The 16710-nt window shown below is 34.1% G+C and overlaps 1 protein-coding gene across 1 annotated transcript in view; it reads right to left on the bottom strand.

The window, feature by feature from the left end:
- The window catches only part of RIMS1 (regulating synaptic membrane exocytosis 1), a 474428-nt gene that overhangs the window by 85098 nt on the left and 372620 nt on the right, over positions 1-16710 (bottom strand). The window contains 2 exon segments of the mRNA XM_023513140.1: positions 4503-4669; positions 11135-11247. Coding sequence (XP_023368908.1) covers positions 4503-4669; positions 11135-11247 — 280 coding nt within the window.

The raw sequence follows: 16710 nt of genomic DNA, 5'->3' as shown, positions 1-16710 counted from the left end.
TGTTTGGCAGGCCCAGGCTGGATTCGAACCCGCCAGCTCTGGTGTATGTGGCTGGCACCCTAGCTGCTTGAGCTACAGGCACCAAGCCTGGATCAATTATTTTTTCCTTCAAATTTGTTTATTAAAATCCATCCAGCTCTAGAAGCCAACTTTGGCAAATCCAGGAGAATGTACACTGCAAACTTAACAGCTACTGAAAAAAATGTTGGTTTTGACAAAGCTCCTAAAATTATTTAATATCTGAGAGTAATTTTAGGTTTGCATTTGCACTTTATTTTAAAACTTAACTTTGTATATAATACCTAAAATTTGTCTGTTTCTGAAGAAACAGATACATGATAAAGATGAAGGTAAGTTCAGAGCGAGTCCATGAAAATTAGCTTCTTTTCAGAGTGAAGATCTTCTTTAGATATAAAAATAAACATAACATCATTTTTCCTCGGCTTCTGTCATATGTGCCTTTTATTATTAATTATGCCACATCTACTGATACACACTGTGACTGTTTTTTATTTGGAGGCAAACACATTCTTTTAGGAATATTGAAACCAATACAAAGTTCAAACTATAAGACACACGCAGAACAAATCTGAAAACTAGGAACCTCAAATCTTTGTCAGTATTTATCGTTCGGATGTAGCAAGTGTTGATTTTGTATTGTGAGAATCATCCCCAATTTTGTGACCATAACATAATTTTTGGAATACCTCTGAATGTATTATGTCCCCCAAAGGTAATTTATTAACTTCTCTAATACAAACATTATAGTCCATTTTCTTTTTCTCTAATAGCTTTCCTGTGTCCTTGAACTTTGGAAACAGATGGGTTTTAGATCATTTTGAGTGAACTGTTCAGTCAATCCAGATGGAAAAACCACCACGTGATCCATTTCCAGGTGGAGCAGGCTGCCAGTGATGAGGGCAGCCAGCAGGGGGATGGCAGTTTTCAGCTCACACACAGAACTGCCATATCACCACTAGAGGCAGTTCTCAGAGGACAAGGTATTTGTTGTATAATCATCACTATCCTGAGCATAAAATATTCAAGATACGGTCTGAGAATCCTTAGGAATCTTTGAAAATAATCTTTTTAGAGATTGATTATCCATATGCATTCATATTTTTCAACTTCCCCACATTTTATGTTTAATTTTGTCCCCAAGTAGACTTTTGGATGTGAATTTGATAGCTTTTTCATCTTTTAGGCAAAAGAGTGCTAATTATTTAAAAGATATTTTTCCAAAATGCACTCAAGAACCCTGCAAAATATTAACAGATATGTCTATGGAAAACAGCATTCTGGAATCAAGTTAAATTTGGTACATGATGAAATAAAGATTAGTAAGTCACTTAATGAGAGCACGTCTTAAAAAAGTGAAATAATGTGGCGGTGCCTGTGGCTCAGTGGGTAGGGCGCCAGCCTCATATACTAAGGGTGACGGGTTCGAGCCCAGCCCCAGCCAAACTGCAACAAAAAAATAGCTTGGCGCTGTGGCAGGTGCCTGTAGTTCTGGGTACTTGGGAGGCTGAGGCAAGAGAATCGCTTAAGCCCAAGAGTTTGAGGTTGTTGTGAGCTGTGACAGCCACAGCACCTCTGCCCAGGGAGATGTAGTGAGACTCTGTCTCAAAAAAATACGCAACAACAAAAAAAACTACAATAATGTGTAGTAAGAGGAACATGTAGCAAGCAATGTTTTGGAAAACACTGGTATTTTAAACAACTACATACATTTTATGTAACAGGGAAAATATCTGCATAATTTTTATATAGTAAAGATAAGAATATATTATATGGTTTCTTTTTAAAGTTCTTCTTGAGAAAACTGGGTACTTGGTTGACTTTCAGAGCACAAGACATTTTACAGAAGGCTTAAATGTCTTTCAAATCCTTTTTTTTTTTTTTTATTGAATGGTAACTATGTACATTAATGCACTTCAAATCCTTTTTTGTTGTAAGTTTGTACTTTAGTTTTGGAAAATAATGAAGTCTTTACACATGATAGGAACTAAAAAGTGTGTTGCTTCTTGTCACTTACATGTAAATATATTCTATCAGCATAATGATGTCTTGTTCCTCTTTTAACCGTGAACTTTAATAAAGACAACTGTAACGTTTATTCAGATGTCAGTTACTAAAAATATAAGAAACAATTCTATATTGAGAATAATTATTCTTCACTCTGTCAGTTATGAGGGCAGGGGATGTTTACAGCTAAAGAGCCTGCGATCTTTGTTCTACGCCAGCAAGACACAGCATTCTGATGATTTTGTACTGTTGACATTTTGTTCTGGTATTTTTTTTTTTCCATTTGAAACTATCCTCTCTGAGGTTATTAGCACAGGAATGATGATGTAATAAGCAAACAACCCTGTGACGTGTGTGTGTACACATGTGGGCAGGTGCCTCTGTGAGATGGGGGGTGAATAATATATGTGAAAGGATAATTAGGATGTCACTGCCCAGAGATTTGTCTTCACACAACTTATTTCTTCTCTACTCCTCCTAATTATTCTAGACTATCTAATGTGTCTGAAGCCTGGAGAATCACCGACATAAAGAAGGGGATTATAAGCAAAGCAGCTCTTTGCGTTAGCTTAAGGGAACCTTGCTTAGCACTACCTTCAGTGCCTAAATTTACACAATTCGCTTATAAACCAAACTCTGTGTATAAAGGTTTTAAACCACAAAGAAGGGATAGAGCTGAAAACAGAGAAGTGCCTAGAAAAAACTGATGTATCTCTAAGAAATTTATTGGTACTCTTTTTAGGTCACCCCTCTCTCTGCTATTTTCACAAATAAGAAAAATTGTAAGAATCAAGAAGGCAAGCAATTCTCTGTCCTTGGCATCTTTTCACAGTGTAGTTATAAGGAGTGCTGATCTGTTGCGTTGGCATTTTCCCCACAAAGTAACACTGGCTCCGTTACACTTAAATGCGGTTTCCTCTTGTCCTTTCCTCCTTTGTATAAAATTATCTTCACTGTTATTGAGCTACCTAAAGCTTCTTTGTTTTCTTCCTAAAAAAAGTCATGTAACCACATTTTTCCTGACTATAATTTTTTAAAGAATCCTAGTATCCTGAAATGTCAAGAGAATGAAAATTGGCTCATAAGTTATTCTGTGCAGTTGGGTAGGAATGTAATTTCTATTAAGCGTAATACTTTGAAGTGTAGGATGCAAAAGGCACTTGGCTCTACAGTGGATATGAATAAAATTTAATTCAAGATTTATGGTTTTATAATTATCTGGTAAGTTGTTTTTTGGGATTAAAAAAATGAAGGTCCTTGGTTAACGCCCTGTTGGATGATATTCTTTACTAAATTTCAGAGGTTTTGAAATGTAATAACTTCTTTAAAATTCCACAAAAAGGAATCTACTATAATGTTTCTTACCCCTTGATCTTAAGCAGGTCAATATGAATACATTAATTAGTTATTATAATACTTTCTAAAATTTTACAGAATTTTATATTCTGTTAAAACCACATGCTGAGAACACCCAAAGTAGAGGTATAAACATTTGCTATTAAATATTTATCAACTGAAATTGCTTGTGGAGATGATTGGAATGTGAAATTATTAAATAACTGCGAGATGACTAAATTTGCCTCAAAAATAATCTAGGCACAGGGAAATACAGAAGGAAGGACAGATTTCACTATCGTACCTCACCAAGTGTGCAATCACATCAGACTTTCGGAGTATTGTAAAGGTACTTGGTCCTGTTTTTAACATTTATATTTACTGGGCCTTTCAACCATAAAATCCCTTCAATAAAACATTGATGTCTAAAAACTTAGTTAAGAACAAACACGAAGCATGCCACGTCCTAATTACATGCTTTACTGTAGATGTCGCCCTTGGGTATCTGAGGTCTTTTCCCTTTCACTAAGGAATTTGCCTTGTAAGAGCACAAGAGCACTATTGGTGACTCGAGCAAACTTGATGAAATGTCTTCCAACTCACACCAGATAACCTAGGACACGTATTTTGTTATCCCGTGTGCTATAGCCTATGCTGAAAGCAGACCGACCATCATGGGACTAAAGCAGAGGGGGACAAATGGCAGACACACGAATGGGGCAGTCATCATCTACCTGCACAGAGTTCACATGACAAGGACGTGGCTTCGCTGGAGCAACAGGGACCGTCCTGCAAAGCCTAAAATACATCCTCTCTGGCCCGTTAGTGAACAAGCTTTCTGATGTTGTCCTAAAGGATGCTCTGTAGATTTATTCACAGGAGAAGAAACTCCTGTAAATGTGACTCTAGGAAATCTCTAAAATCATGACCATGCGTCTACCTGATAGTAGACAGCACTGAACATTCTAAGGGTGATACTGCACAGCTGTTGATAAACGTATAACCCACCTGGTTAGTTTAATTAGATAGTTCTTATACTTGAGCTAAACTCTATTCTAGAAGGAATATTCAGTCAGAAGGCTAGTTACATTTTTATACTGTGGGTAAAGATCCAGTTCATATAAACAGTGTTGCCGACTCACCTGATTCTACCCCTGGGCCGCTCAGATTGCTCTGACATAAAGCTCGTGCTGCTGAGGCGTGAGGCACTGCTGGTTCGGGAAATGGCGGACACATCACTGACATCACTATCTGATGATTTGGCAGAGACGTTATCACAGCTTCTGTACTGATCTCTATGTATGTTATACTAAAGATTAAAAACAAGAAAGCGTGAGCTCCATCATTGGATTGTGGAAAAAGGAGACACAGATGGTGAGATTAACGACTACACCAAATAAAGGTACAACACCTTTGTATAACGAAGGGAGGTGTGGAGTCGAAACTAATCCAGATGCTAACATCGTATGACTTCCAATTAAAAATAAGACATCCTCGGAATGGCAAAAAATGGCACAAGATGACTGAATTATAAATTAAACAACAAAAATGAAATGCTTGGATGGAAAGTTCACTGAATTATCTGTACATACTTAAAACCTCAAAATTATTAATTTTTTCTAGTACACCAGCTTCTCTCACTCTCTTTTTTGTTTTCATAATCGCCTGTTTTGTTCACCTTCTGTTTTAGTTGTGGTACAGATTGAGTAGTCTTAATATGAAAAATTTTTAAATCTGAAATTTTCCAAAATTTAAAATTTTTGCAGTGCCAACACGATGTTCAAAATAAATGTCCCTTGAAAATTTTTCAGATTAGGATTTTCAGATTAGGATATTCATCTGGTATACAATAGAGGGATTCCAAAACCTGAAAAACGTATGAAATCCAAAATACTTCTCGTTCCAAGTTATTCAGCTAAGAGACGTTTGACCTGAACTGTCTGCTCTCCTCTATCTATACTTGTTGATTGTTTCTAAAACTATTTAATTTACCTACATACTATTGTTTTAATTAAAAAAAAATTTGTAGAGATGGAGTTATTGCCCAGGCTGGTCTCAAACTTACAATCTCAAGTGATCTTGTCTTGGCCTCCCAAAACGCCAGCGTTACAGGCATGAGCGACCACTCCTGGCCATAATTTACTTACATATTTTCTAAGACATCATCTTGTATCTCTCAGATTTCTTCAAAAAAATACAAATTTTCACAAAAATTGGCTGATATAAACTAAGTAAAGTAGGCAATGATTGGAGTTTATCTTTTTTTCACTTGCCAATTTTAAGTTTGAACTATTATATTAACTATATGTCCAAAGTGAAATAGGGGATTCCTATTAAAATTTCACTACAAATCATATCTTACATTTAAACATATCTTTAAATCTGTCTGTGATTTTGATTCCCTAAAATTCTGAGAGTCATCAGGTAAAAGATAAAAACATGCACATTTGTCAAAGCAGCGAATCTGCTCTTCTTTCTACGTCCCTGCCGTATTCTGACAGAGCACGCAGGGAATAGCTTATGTATTACTTTTTTCATGGTTACATAATTATATATAATTTTGATGTAACTAATATATCAGTGGTTCTCTTAGATAATTAAAGGTAAGACATTGTGACTTCTTATATAAAACAAAAGAACACACAGCTACATACTTGGGTACTGAAGTTTCTTACCGGGCAATGTAATTTTATATCAATGAGTGATAAAAGTGTTAAAATATCAAGTGTTTATTAAACTTGTAGAAAAGGTCATTGATCCTCTGATATTCCATATCAGAGTTGTTTCAGTGAGTCCAAACTGTCTTCCATTTTACTAGTACATTTTAAATAGCAAATTAATTGATGCTAAAATCTGGATCCATATGTACTCCCCAAAGTACAAGACAGCATTTCTTTCTCAAGACAAGATCTTGCTCTGTTGTCCAGGCTAGAGCGCAGTAGTGTTATCATGGCTCCCTGTAACCTCAAATGCCTGGGCTCAAGCCATCCTCCTGCCTTAGCTTCTCCAACAGCTGAGACTACAATCACACACCACCACACCTGATTCCTGTTTGAACTTTTTAATGTTTTGTAGAGATGAGGTTTAACTATGTTGGCCTGGCTAGTCTTGAACTCCTGGTCCCAAGTGGTCAATTCCCTTGGCTTGGACTGCAGGTATGAGCCACTGCACTTGACCAGACAATAGTAGTTTTAAAATAATCCTAGTGGAAGATCTCATATTTATTTAATAATCCCTCATATGAAAGAAGTTTGGGCGTAACATACTTAAATGTTAGTCTTAATTCTTTTTTTTTTTTTTGAGACAGAGCCTCAAGCTGTTACCCTGGGTGGAGTGCTGTGGCATCATAGCTCACAGCAACCTCCAACTCCTAGGCTCAAGTAATTCTGCCTCTGCCTCTCAAGTAGCTGGGTCTATGGGCACCCGCTACATTGCTTGGCTATTTTTTGGTTGCAGCCGTCAGTGTTGTTTGGCGGGCCCAGGCTGGATTCAAACCTGCCAGCTCAGGTGTACGTGGCTGATGCCTTAGCCGCTTGAGCCATAGGCACCGAGCCTTTTTTTCTTTTTTTTTTTTTTTGCAGTTTTTGGCCAGGGATAGGTTTGAACCCATCACCTGGCATATGGGGCTGGTGCCCTACTTCTTCAAGCCACAGGCACCACCCTAGTCTTAATTCTTCACCTCTCATCTGTATGCATTGGTCAGATAATTTTATATCAAGCATAAAATCAATTCTCAATATACAGAATAACTATAAAGTTATTTTTCCAAAGGATTTTCTCATGATCAAGTGATTTATCTTTGAAAGCCATCTGGTTTTAATCCAAAGGAAATTCATATGTGTTATTACACATCTACCCAGAACTGGGATATCTGTACAACTTCATATCTGATCTAAAATTAATACAATTTAATATAACATTCTGAGAAAAATGTGACAGTATGGTTGATCAGCAAATTCTGTCATATCTAATACCATGACCCTTATCGACATAATTCATTTCAATCAGAACTGTATGTAATTTGCAGAGTAGATATGGTACAAGATTAATAGTTCAATGAGTGGGACTTGAATGTAACACGTTTGCTGACAAACTCAACTGCTATACTGTTGATTTTTTAAAACTACTGTGTTAAAAAGATATACTATGTAATTATTATACTTTTTTCAAATGTATTGAAATGATAACTTGTCCATGGAGAATATAAAAACAACTGGGGTCTAATACCTAAAGATTTACCTAGCTGTACAGGAGGTTTGTTTAACCTTCTGTGGACACTCAGAGGAGATGATCCACTAAGTTAGGAATTGTCAATATTAAGCAAGGTAGACTAAAGCATATAAAAAGTATGTGAGTATATGTGAAAATATTTCTTTAACTAAAGAAATCTTCCTTTTCTTAAATCATCTCCTCCCCATCCTTTTTTGTGTATAGACTTTTACTATTCCAGATAAAGTGAGGGATTTAAAGACTTATACGTCATAATAAATTTTTCTATACTGAAATAAAGAACAATCTATCACTCTGACATGATATCACAGTTTCCTTCACATTGGTTATTTGAATATTTTTATATTTACTTTATAAATATATTTAATATTACATTTTTAAAAAATATGTTAACAATTTAACCACCAGTAATATATTTACTATTACATTTTAAAAAAATATGTTAAAAATTTAACCACTTTAACATTACATCAAGTATGATCTGTTAAACTCTCTATTTAACAATTTAATATTTTAATGGAAATACATCAATTATATGCTGAGAAATATACTATTCTCAGGAAGAATTTATACTAATTATACAACAGGGAAATAAGTCACTAATGACGGGGGAATCTCTAATAATAGGGCTACTATTTATAGAACTATAAAAATAAAACGCAGCTACCTACAAAACCCATCACATCAATCTTAGTTGCCATTCCTGGGTTACAGAAACATAAGCACTCTTTAAGATGTGAGTGCCTAAATGTGAATTCACCCTGCAATTATGAATTCCACTTCATCATGAAGGCATGCGACTCTGTATAACCTCAATGAAAAAAATAGCCTGGTGACACATTTCAAGGATACCAAAGCAGTTTTGTTTTTTCAAAAGCAAAGTTAGTGCTAATTCCATATTCAGGACGAATGTTAGGGGCATTTAGTCTTTTGAAAGATATACAAGATTTAAAAAAACACCTCAGGAATTACATTCATCTGATAATATTTTGCCCTGAGAAAAATCTAGTTCTATTAGTGGTTGGTTAGAAGTATTTTGAGAATGTTTAACTCTTTTCTAACTTGGCAGAATTTTCAACGAAGGTATATTGCTTCATTCAAAATGAATTAAGATATTAAAAAAGAGTCATTAAAATAATAAAGTTAATAATTTAATTTGTATTAAATTTATGATGGCACTGTCTCTCAATTACAGCAAAGGATAATAGAGCTTTGTGAAAATTATAAAATTGCTTGGTGTAAAGAGATCAAAAACACTAAAATATAATTTCTCAAGTATTGAGAGAGGGTTGACTTCATTAAAATGGCTAGTGAGAACTATTAAAAATTCTAGTCTAAGAGTTAGTTCATAATATAAATATTAGAGATGGGGGGAAGATTTTTCTTTTTGTTGGCACATACAAAGAAGCTAATCATTTGCTATTTTACCTTACATATTTTCTCTCCTATATTCTTCCAATTTCTTAAAGTGTATATTTTTGATCTCACATTTATTTATTTTATAAGTGATTATAATTTTTAGTATAGCAGTATCAATTTATACAGTATGAGCAACAGTAATGTATTTGAGAGTAACAGGGCTTTTAAATATTCAAATGTAATGAGATAGAGAAAAAGAAAAAGGGAAACTGTGCCAAGGACGGAGAGAAGAGGGTGGGGTGCTAATTTAATTGTACATAAACAAAAGCCATTTGGGGACCTCTGAATCAAGACTGAGTAATAGGCAAGTTTCATATAAGCAGCAGCCGAAAAAAAGTGGTACTTAAGTCCCAGATAAGGTGGTGTAGACTTCACCCTCTAGTGATGCTCTGCTTCATTTTCATAACAATTTTAACAAATCATCTTCTCTCTTCTGAGCTTCAGCTTTCATAACTTTGATAACTAAGTTAAGCTGAAGTAGAAGATTATTTTGAGGCATTTTCAACTTCTACATGTTCTAAACCAGAGAACTTGGATTCGGGAACAACATAAACCTGCTTTTGGTTTATTATAAACATTCGTGGCGGTTTACACTTCTGAGCACTTCATTTTATAAATTTTTTTTTTGATCAACTGATTAATGATTAGAATCCTACTTCAGAATGATCCAGAAAGACTTTTAATACTTCATCCTGATTCCTCACTTACCTCTTTCTTCCTACACTGGCCCTACCTCCCCTGGCTGTCCTATTTGACCTCATCTTTTGACACAATGCTAAGAAACCAATAAAACATTTACAGCCTTAGTGAAATATTTCCCTTTGACAGAACCTTTCAAATAATTGCATACAACTGCAGAGCAAAAAGAAAAGCCTGAATAAGTATCCTGCCTCCTAACTCTTACTGCATTTGTAGTAAAAGAAAACAAAACAAAAAAGATGATGATCTATCCATGAAGAAGACAGACGAGTAAGCTGAATGAGCTGCATAGAAGCTCTCCCTGCCCAGAGCTGGAATTGGTAGCTCTATCGGACACCAGGATATTTTGCTTACTAAGTTTTGTTTCTTTGCTTTATTGATTTAACTTCTCAGAAAGTTGTTTCAGACACTATTAGGGAACTGAGCATCCCTGAATCACAATGACTCCTCGCAAGTCTCAGCTGGAAACCTTTCAGCAACTAACCTAAGGTGTATACTGATACACTGTATCCAATATTCAAGACTCTAGGGGAGTCTGAATGATAAATTACATGTGGTAGACATTTCTATTTTTTTTTGTATTAGTCACATCTTTACTCTATTGTTTAAAGTAAGTGGGTTTTCTAGATCCATATTTTAAGCTAACAATATTGATTTAGCTAATGATATTGATTACTTCTGATTTCTAATGCTTGCAGAAGAGCTTCTTGATATCAAATTATAACAAATGTTGTCGTATAATGGCTTCAGCTACTTTTGTAGAAGGTTTTACAAAAGATTTTTAAATGAACCAGATAGTATGTGTAAAATTAATTCATGGAACATACAATTCTATGATAATTTAATGAAAGTTATTAATTAACAGTGTATAACCTCTTAGTTTTTATTTAGAAAATAATATTAAAATATGATCTGGCATTTGAAACTATGTAAATTTTAGTCTTTAATAGTTTGAAATCAGTTACTTAGTAAAGACAGATAATAAATCTCACATCACATAGTATTTGTCATTCACTAACAAATCTCAATAGTCAATATCAACCCAAAATAGTATTAAAGATTATAAATATGTATCTTAATATTTTAAAGTGATATTCAAATAATATTCAAGCAAAAAAAACTTCAAATATGTTATTTATGCAAGTTGACTATGAGAATCCATAATTGATTTTAATATCAATATTTACATATTTTCTTTTTAGAAAATGTATTAAATACAAATTACTAACTAATATGTCAATAAAGTTATATCTTATGAAAATATAAGGAGAGGAAGAGTTTTTTTCAGGCTTTGGTAGAAATGATGAAGCAAAACCACCATTTACTGATAACTTCTCGTATATAATGTGGAGCTGGCTAATCCTGCCTGGTACATCCACTATACATTTTTAAAAGGAAACTATTGGGTGCATACTACTAATTTTACCTTGGAATATTGCTCGCGATCAAGTTCTTGACTAGACCCAGACCCTGTCGACTGCTTAAATCGATGCACTTTCATTTTCATCTGTCTTGCTCGCTCCTCCACTACTAAGCTTGCTGCAAAAACACACAATGGAAGCCTATTAAAACACATGAAGCATCTCGTGGGAACTGAATGGTTTAAGATTTTTAATGCTTTTTGAAATGACTTCAATTAAATGAAATTTATAAATAACACATGATTCATAAACTAAACAAAATGCAGAATATACAATACTTGTAACTGTTAATCGGAAGATGAACATGATTCAGATTACACAGAATGGGGAACACAGATGTTAGTAACAGAAGATAAGTACACCCTATTTCTTCACACGATACAAGATATTTTCAATTCCCTTCACAAATAATTATGTGAAGCCAAATTTAACTGTGGAGAATGTTTTCAGTTTCATCAACTGTTGCATGTACATATATAGAGAACAAGTCTGCGCCCTTCACATGCACACAGATATGCACATGTCCAGAGGCATGCACACGCCCAGTTAACTTCCTCCACCCACAGCAGTCCCCTAACAATGGTTTGAATTGATAAGTAGCCACTCTTTTGTGGGATATGTTTTTATTAATTTCTACCAGTAGCTTCTCATGAATATTGGCCAGTCCTAAAAATGGGCTTCCCAAAGGAAAAGATGAGCTTTCTGTTTCTGATGGCTACGTCTGAACCAGGTATATAAAATTCTTAAGTTCTAAAAAGGAGTCATGCAACTTTTAACCCTTTAATTTTCATAGGTAAAGACAGATATTCCACTTAAGCCTTTATTAGTCTCCTTGGTAGCAGGGACTACTGCTCAGAGGACAAGAATTATAGCCTTCGAAGTATGAGTTATTTTAACTCAGACTCCATTGTAAGCAACCCGCTTCCAAACCGTGCCTTTTATAAATGAAGGAGAAAAAAGAGCTAAGGGCACAGTTGCATGCGGAGAAAACTATTCAAAAGCGTATACCCATGTTGTATGAGATCCAAGTTTATTTTCAACAACTGATCTTTTCTCAATTTCCCAGACTACTTCACCACAGAAACCAGTGCTAAGATTTTTAAGGTGTGTGCACGTGCTTAAAACATTATTTTTGGTGGCCGATGCATTGATACTTCTGCCAGGAGGCATTAAAGATGTAAAAGTGAATGAAAATGTAGACATCTCGGAGTCACTGGGCTGCTGACTTCCTTTCTGCGTTTATAAAAGCATTTGCTGACAGATTTTTGCACTGCAATGATTTATGTGGACTATTATCCTTGATTAAAAAAAACACTAACACTTTACAAATGAAGTAAAAATGTAACTTAATCGTGTGTTCAAGAACAGACTAGCAGTCTAAGAGATAAATACAAAGAGTCTGAAATTTGTGGCTAAGGGTCTGTGTTCTAATCGTAGCGTTAGCACTCAAATTTCAGATGTTTCATTTTGTGTAAGTAATTTAGACAAACTCAATCCCTAAAGTATAGCCATGTGAATTAAGCAATGACACATATTTGCACTGAAAATGTTGACTTCAGAAACAATAAACGGTGACTATTATTACAATTAGGAGCTGGTTTAATGGAGAAATGTAGTTCAGAAATTTATTAATAACTTGACAACATGTAAGGAGTCAAAAGAGTATTACACAGTGAAATTCTATGTGAGAGTAACGGGAAACTGGAAAAAAGTTACAGAGAAAATGTGAGTTACATTTATAGAAATCTATATGAAATATAGAAAAGCTAAAATCACGGCTCTCTGCCTTTTGTCTCTGGCGTGGGGACTCCGGGTTCATCCTCAGTCAGTTGTGTGAGTAAATCAAGTATACTGTAATTGGTTGTACTTTGTAATTAAACCTTAAAACAATGCAAAATTATCTAGACTTGTAATAAAAACAGATTTAAATGATGCTAGGCTAACTATTATGAAATGATAATAACTTTTAAGTATTTTTTCTTGACGTTGATTAGCCCACAGCTTTACAACCTTAACTTTTCGCATAATGAAATTCTTAGGATGCGTGGTTAGTCACTGACAGTTATTTCCCATTAAAACAGGTCTAGTGAGAACCTTGCCAGGACAACACTGCTGCATTTCTCTAAATAGGATTATTTAGAGTTTAGGATAAGGCTGGCTTTTAAATCTCCAGTTTGCAAAACTTTAAACCACAAGAAGAAAACAGGGTAGCCTAACTAAAATAAATCTCAAAATGGTTTTAAATGACTTCAATTTTACCTTTCAAAAATGATTATTATACTATATTTATTCTTTCAGAAGTTAAAGCTGACATCTTCTACTCTATTAAAGATGGGAAATCTCCAGATTAACATTATGACTTAAAACCATGAGTAGAGCCCCTTGGCGCTCTATCAAAAATGTGGTTGCTTACTGCCCACATTGGTTGGCCTCAGAGCCCAAAGACAGAAGCAAACTGCCCACAGCTTACCATTTTACTTATTCACATCAAAAGGCCAGATAATTGCATGTTATTGCATACATTTTTTTGTGGTATTTCTCCTTATTTCCTGATGGCATGTGCCTTATGCATATTCTGAAATAATTGTTTATATAAGTTATTGTGTTTCAGTGAAATTTTTTTTCATAATCACTGAAAACCTCAAGGTAGGACTATCCTTTAACTTTGCTAGAGACTTTGCACGTTTTCAAATTTATTTCCAACTGTCTATGAGAAATAAAATGACATTATTTTTGGATTATAGATGTGTCAACCTAAATATTAAGATAAATTTATCAAGTGAAATAGAATATCATGAATTTGAACCAGAGGCATGATTCTACTAATTCATATGATTCATGCAGAAAATAATAGTAATGATTAAAAGTGAGCTGAATCCTTGGAATGTGATTAGCTTTCAAATATATATATTACTGGAAGTAAAATTAACCACACCCCAGAGAGATTAGATATCTTACTTTGAAAAGAATCATTGCAACTTATCAGTTAAAATTTCCATACTATTTTGACAATTTTGATCCAACTATTTAAATTAAAATGTGAAAATATTTTTCAATTCACCCACACATCCTTGCACTAAATTCACATTTCAGGAACATTCTGAATGTTGGTAGCACTGTAAACTAATAAAATCATTAAAATATCAGATGCCATTCCTTTATAGAAAGACAATTAAAAGAGTCCTTGGGATTTTAAACAAATTCTTGAGTGCCATATATTAGAGAATTAGATAGTACCTCCCATTTTCTACAACAAATACAATTGTCAGGTGATTTCATTTGGTCTTTGAATTGAAGTTTCCCTATATATAATACAGCCCAAAGAGAAAGACGTGTACTGTAGACTCCATTGCAGCAATAATTACAGATATTGTAATAGCGTATAAACAAGTTATCTGTCTGAGTTCCTCAGATGGAATTAACACTGCAATTTTATGAAAATGCTTTTTCAGGGAGGATTGAAAGGTTAATATTTTTCACTATGGGCAAAAGCTGCATGATGTGTTTTATGCTGAATAAATTGTGCTCTATAAAAAGCGTATATTGATTTAGCACACGATACTTATTGAAGAAGATCCACTTTCCTTATGGCAACTTCATTCTGTACACATCAGCCTTTCCGAACTCTGGCGTATTTTGTCAGGTGAACCTACGTATGCCAAAAATCACCTAACTGCTAAAATTAAGAAAGAATGAAACTCGAACATATCTTTAGAAGTTAAATGAAAAATGTACTTGTCAAGTTTCTTGTCCTCAAAAACTCAACAAGAAAAAAATCTGATTACAGAGTATGCAGGGTAAGAAAAGTAAAGGAAATGTAATTCACAAAGCTTACTACAATTTTTCTAATGGGAAGTGTAAGTATTAACAACAAAGACTCAGATTAAAATGACCTCATCTCCTTTCACGTCAGGTTTTACCAAGATTTCTTCATTTAGAATTACAGACGATCTTTAATTAACATAGGAATAAACGAAACACATTTTCAAATTTTGTGTTTATGTGTTTCCAAACGATGTTTTTTCTAGGCTGATCTCTTTTATAACATTTTTAAAAAGGCCTTAATAATTTTTCCCCAACCCATCACTTGAAAACACCTATAATATAAAAAAATGTAAATTTTTAAAAATCATTGAAATAATTGAAGAAAAAAAATTTTTTTTTAAAAAAAGAACATAATTCTCCAAAAAAAGAATATACTTTTCTGGACAGTTGTTTGATTTATCACGTTTTTATGACTTAAAAATACTGTGAAATCATACTCATGACTAATTAAACTATTATAATTTAAACATTAAACTTGCATAAATATATTTGAAGTATTACTTGTAAATTTATATTTACATAAAAATGAATTTTTATTGATCTCAAAATTCCTTACATCTTTCCTATTTCTATGCGTCTCACAAGTAACATGAATTTGTGATTTCACATGTTTGTATTTCTAGGCAAAAAAAAAAAATTGTATTAAAATATGAAGCCTTCAAATATTTTTCAAGTATTCTAGGTGAAATATGACTACCAAAGAGAATAGAAAGAAGAATCATTTCTATATTAATAAATCTATCAATGCAAAAATTAAATGTGTAAACATTTTAAACGAAGTTTAGCCCATAATATGTGTCAAAGGTGACAGGATAACATCTGGATGGGATCTTTAAGCCTGTCTGGGTAACTGTGCTGTGCTATCCTACTTTATGAATGAAAAAGTGAGTGTGTCTGCTTCACTGCTGGATGAGTTCCATGAGTTCTCACTGGGTTAGTGAGAGTTCCATGATGGTGGAGCCACCCTCTTGCTCTGGGGCTTCTCTGAGGAAGAGCAATGACATACGACTGCACCCTTGGAAGGTGTCGGATAGAGGGAAGTAGATGAGGAAACACCCACGATGTGTCCGTGAGTGAAGACAGTAGAATTCCTTCTATGAATCTTTTATAAAGGTAGTGAAAACAATTCCTGCTATGAAGTGTTTTATTTTAAAAATAACTACACTGAAAGTGGAACTTTAATATAATGAAACATATAATATGACACAAAGAGGTTAAAAAGTAATAAAGGTGAAAAGATCTAGGTAACTGAATCTATAATCAGTATAAGCTACACCAGAACTGAATGGAGATATAATTTATAAACCAGCTCTTAAAATATTATATCAAGAAAGATAGTTTAATGCTTGGAAGTTCAAAAGTGGAATACTACTATCTGTTAACAGGTTTTGAGTAGAAATGGTTTTTATGAATAAAAATTCTCAGCACACCTGAAGCAATATGCAAAACAGAAAGAACGTAGAAATGGGAATGACTAAGCTTAGATTGCAGTATCCATCGTGTCCATCAGTTTGTGAACGTTCTCACTGATCCATTCCTCTTACATGCACACATTACAGAATTTATATTTATAGAGAAGAGACTCCTCAGACTCACTTCCAGCTGTTGTAGTCTATGATTCTTTACCATTTCAACAGGATATTATTAAAGTTTTTAAAAAATTTTCAGCAGAGCCTGTGGCTCAAAGGAGTAGGGTACTGGCCCCATATGCCGGAGGTGGCGGGTTCAAACTCAGCCCTGGCCAAAAAAAAAAAAA

The sequence above is a fragment of the Otolemur garnettii genome, unplaced genomic scaffold (assembly GCF_000181295.1).
Source record: "Otolemur garnettii isolate 467f Iridium unplaced genomic scaffold, OtoGar3 scaffold00035, whole genome shotgun sequence".
NCBI lineage: Eukaryota > Metazoa > Chordata > Mammalia > Primates > Galagidae > Otolemur > Otolemur garnettii.
The sequence above is the reverse complement of the archived record's forward strand: the minus strand, read 5'-3'. Positions and strand labels throughout refer to the sequence as shown.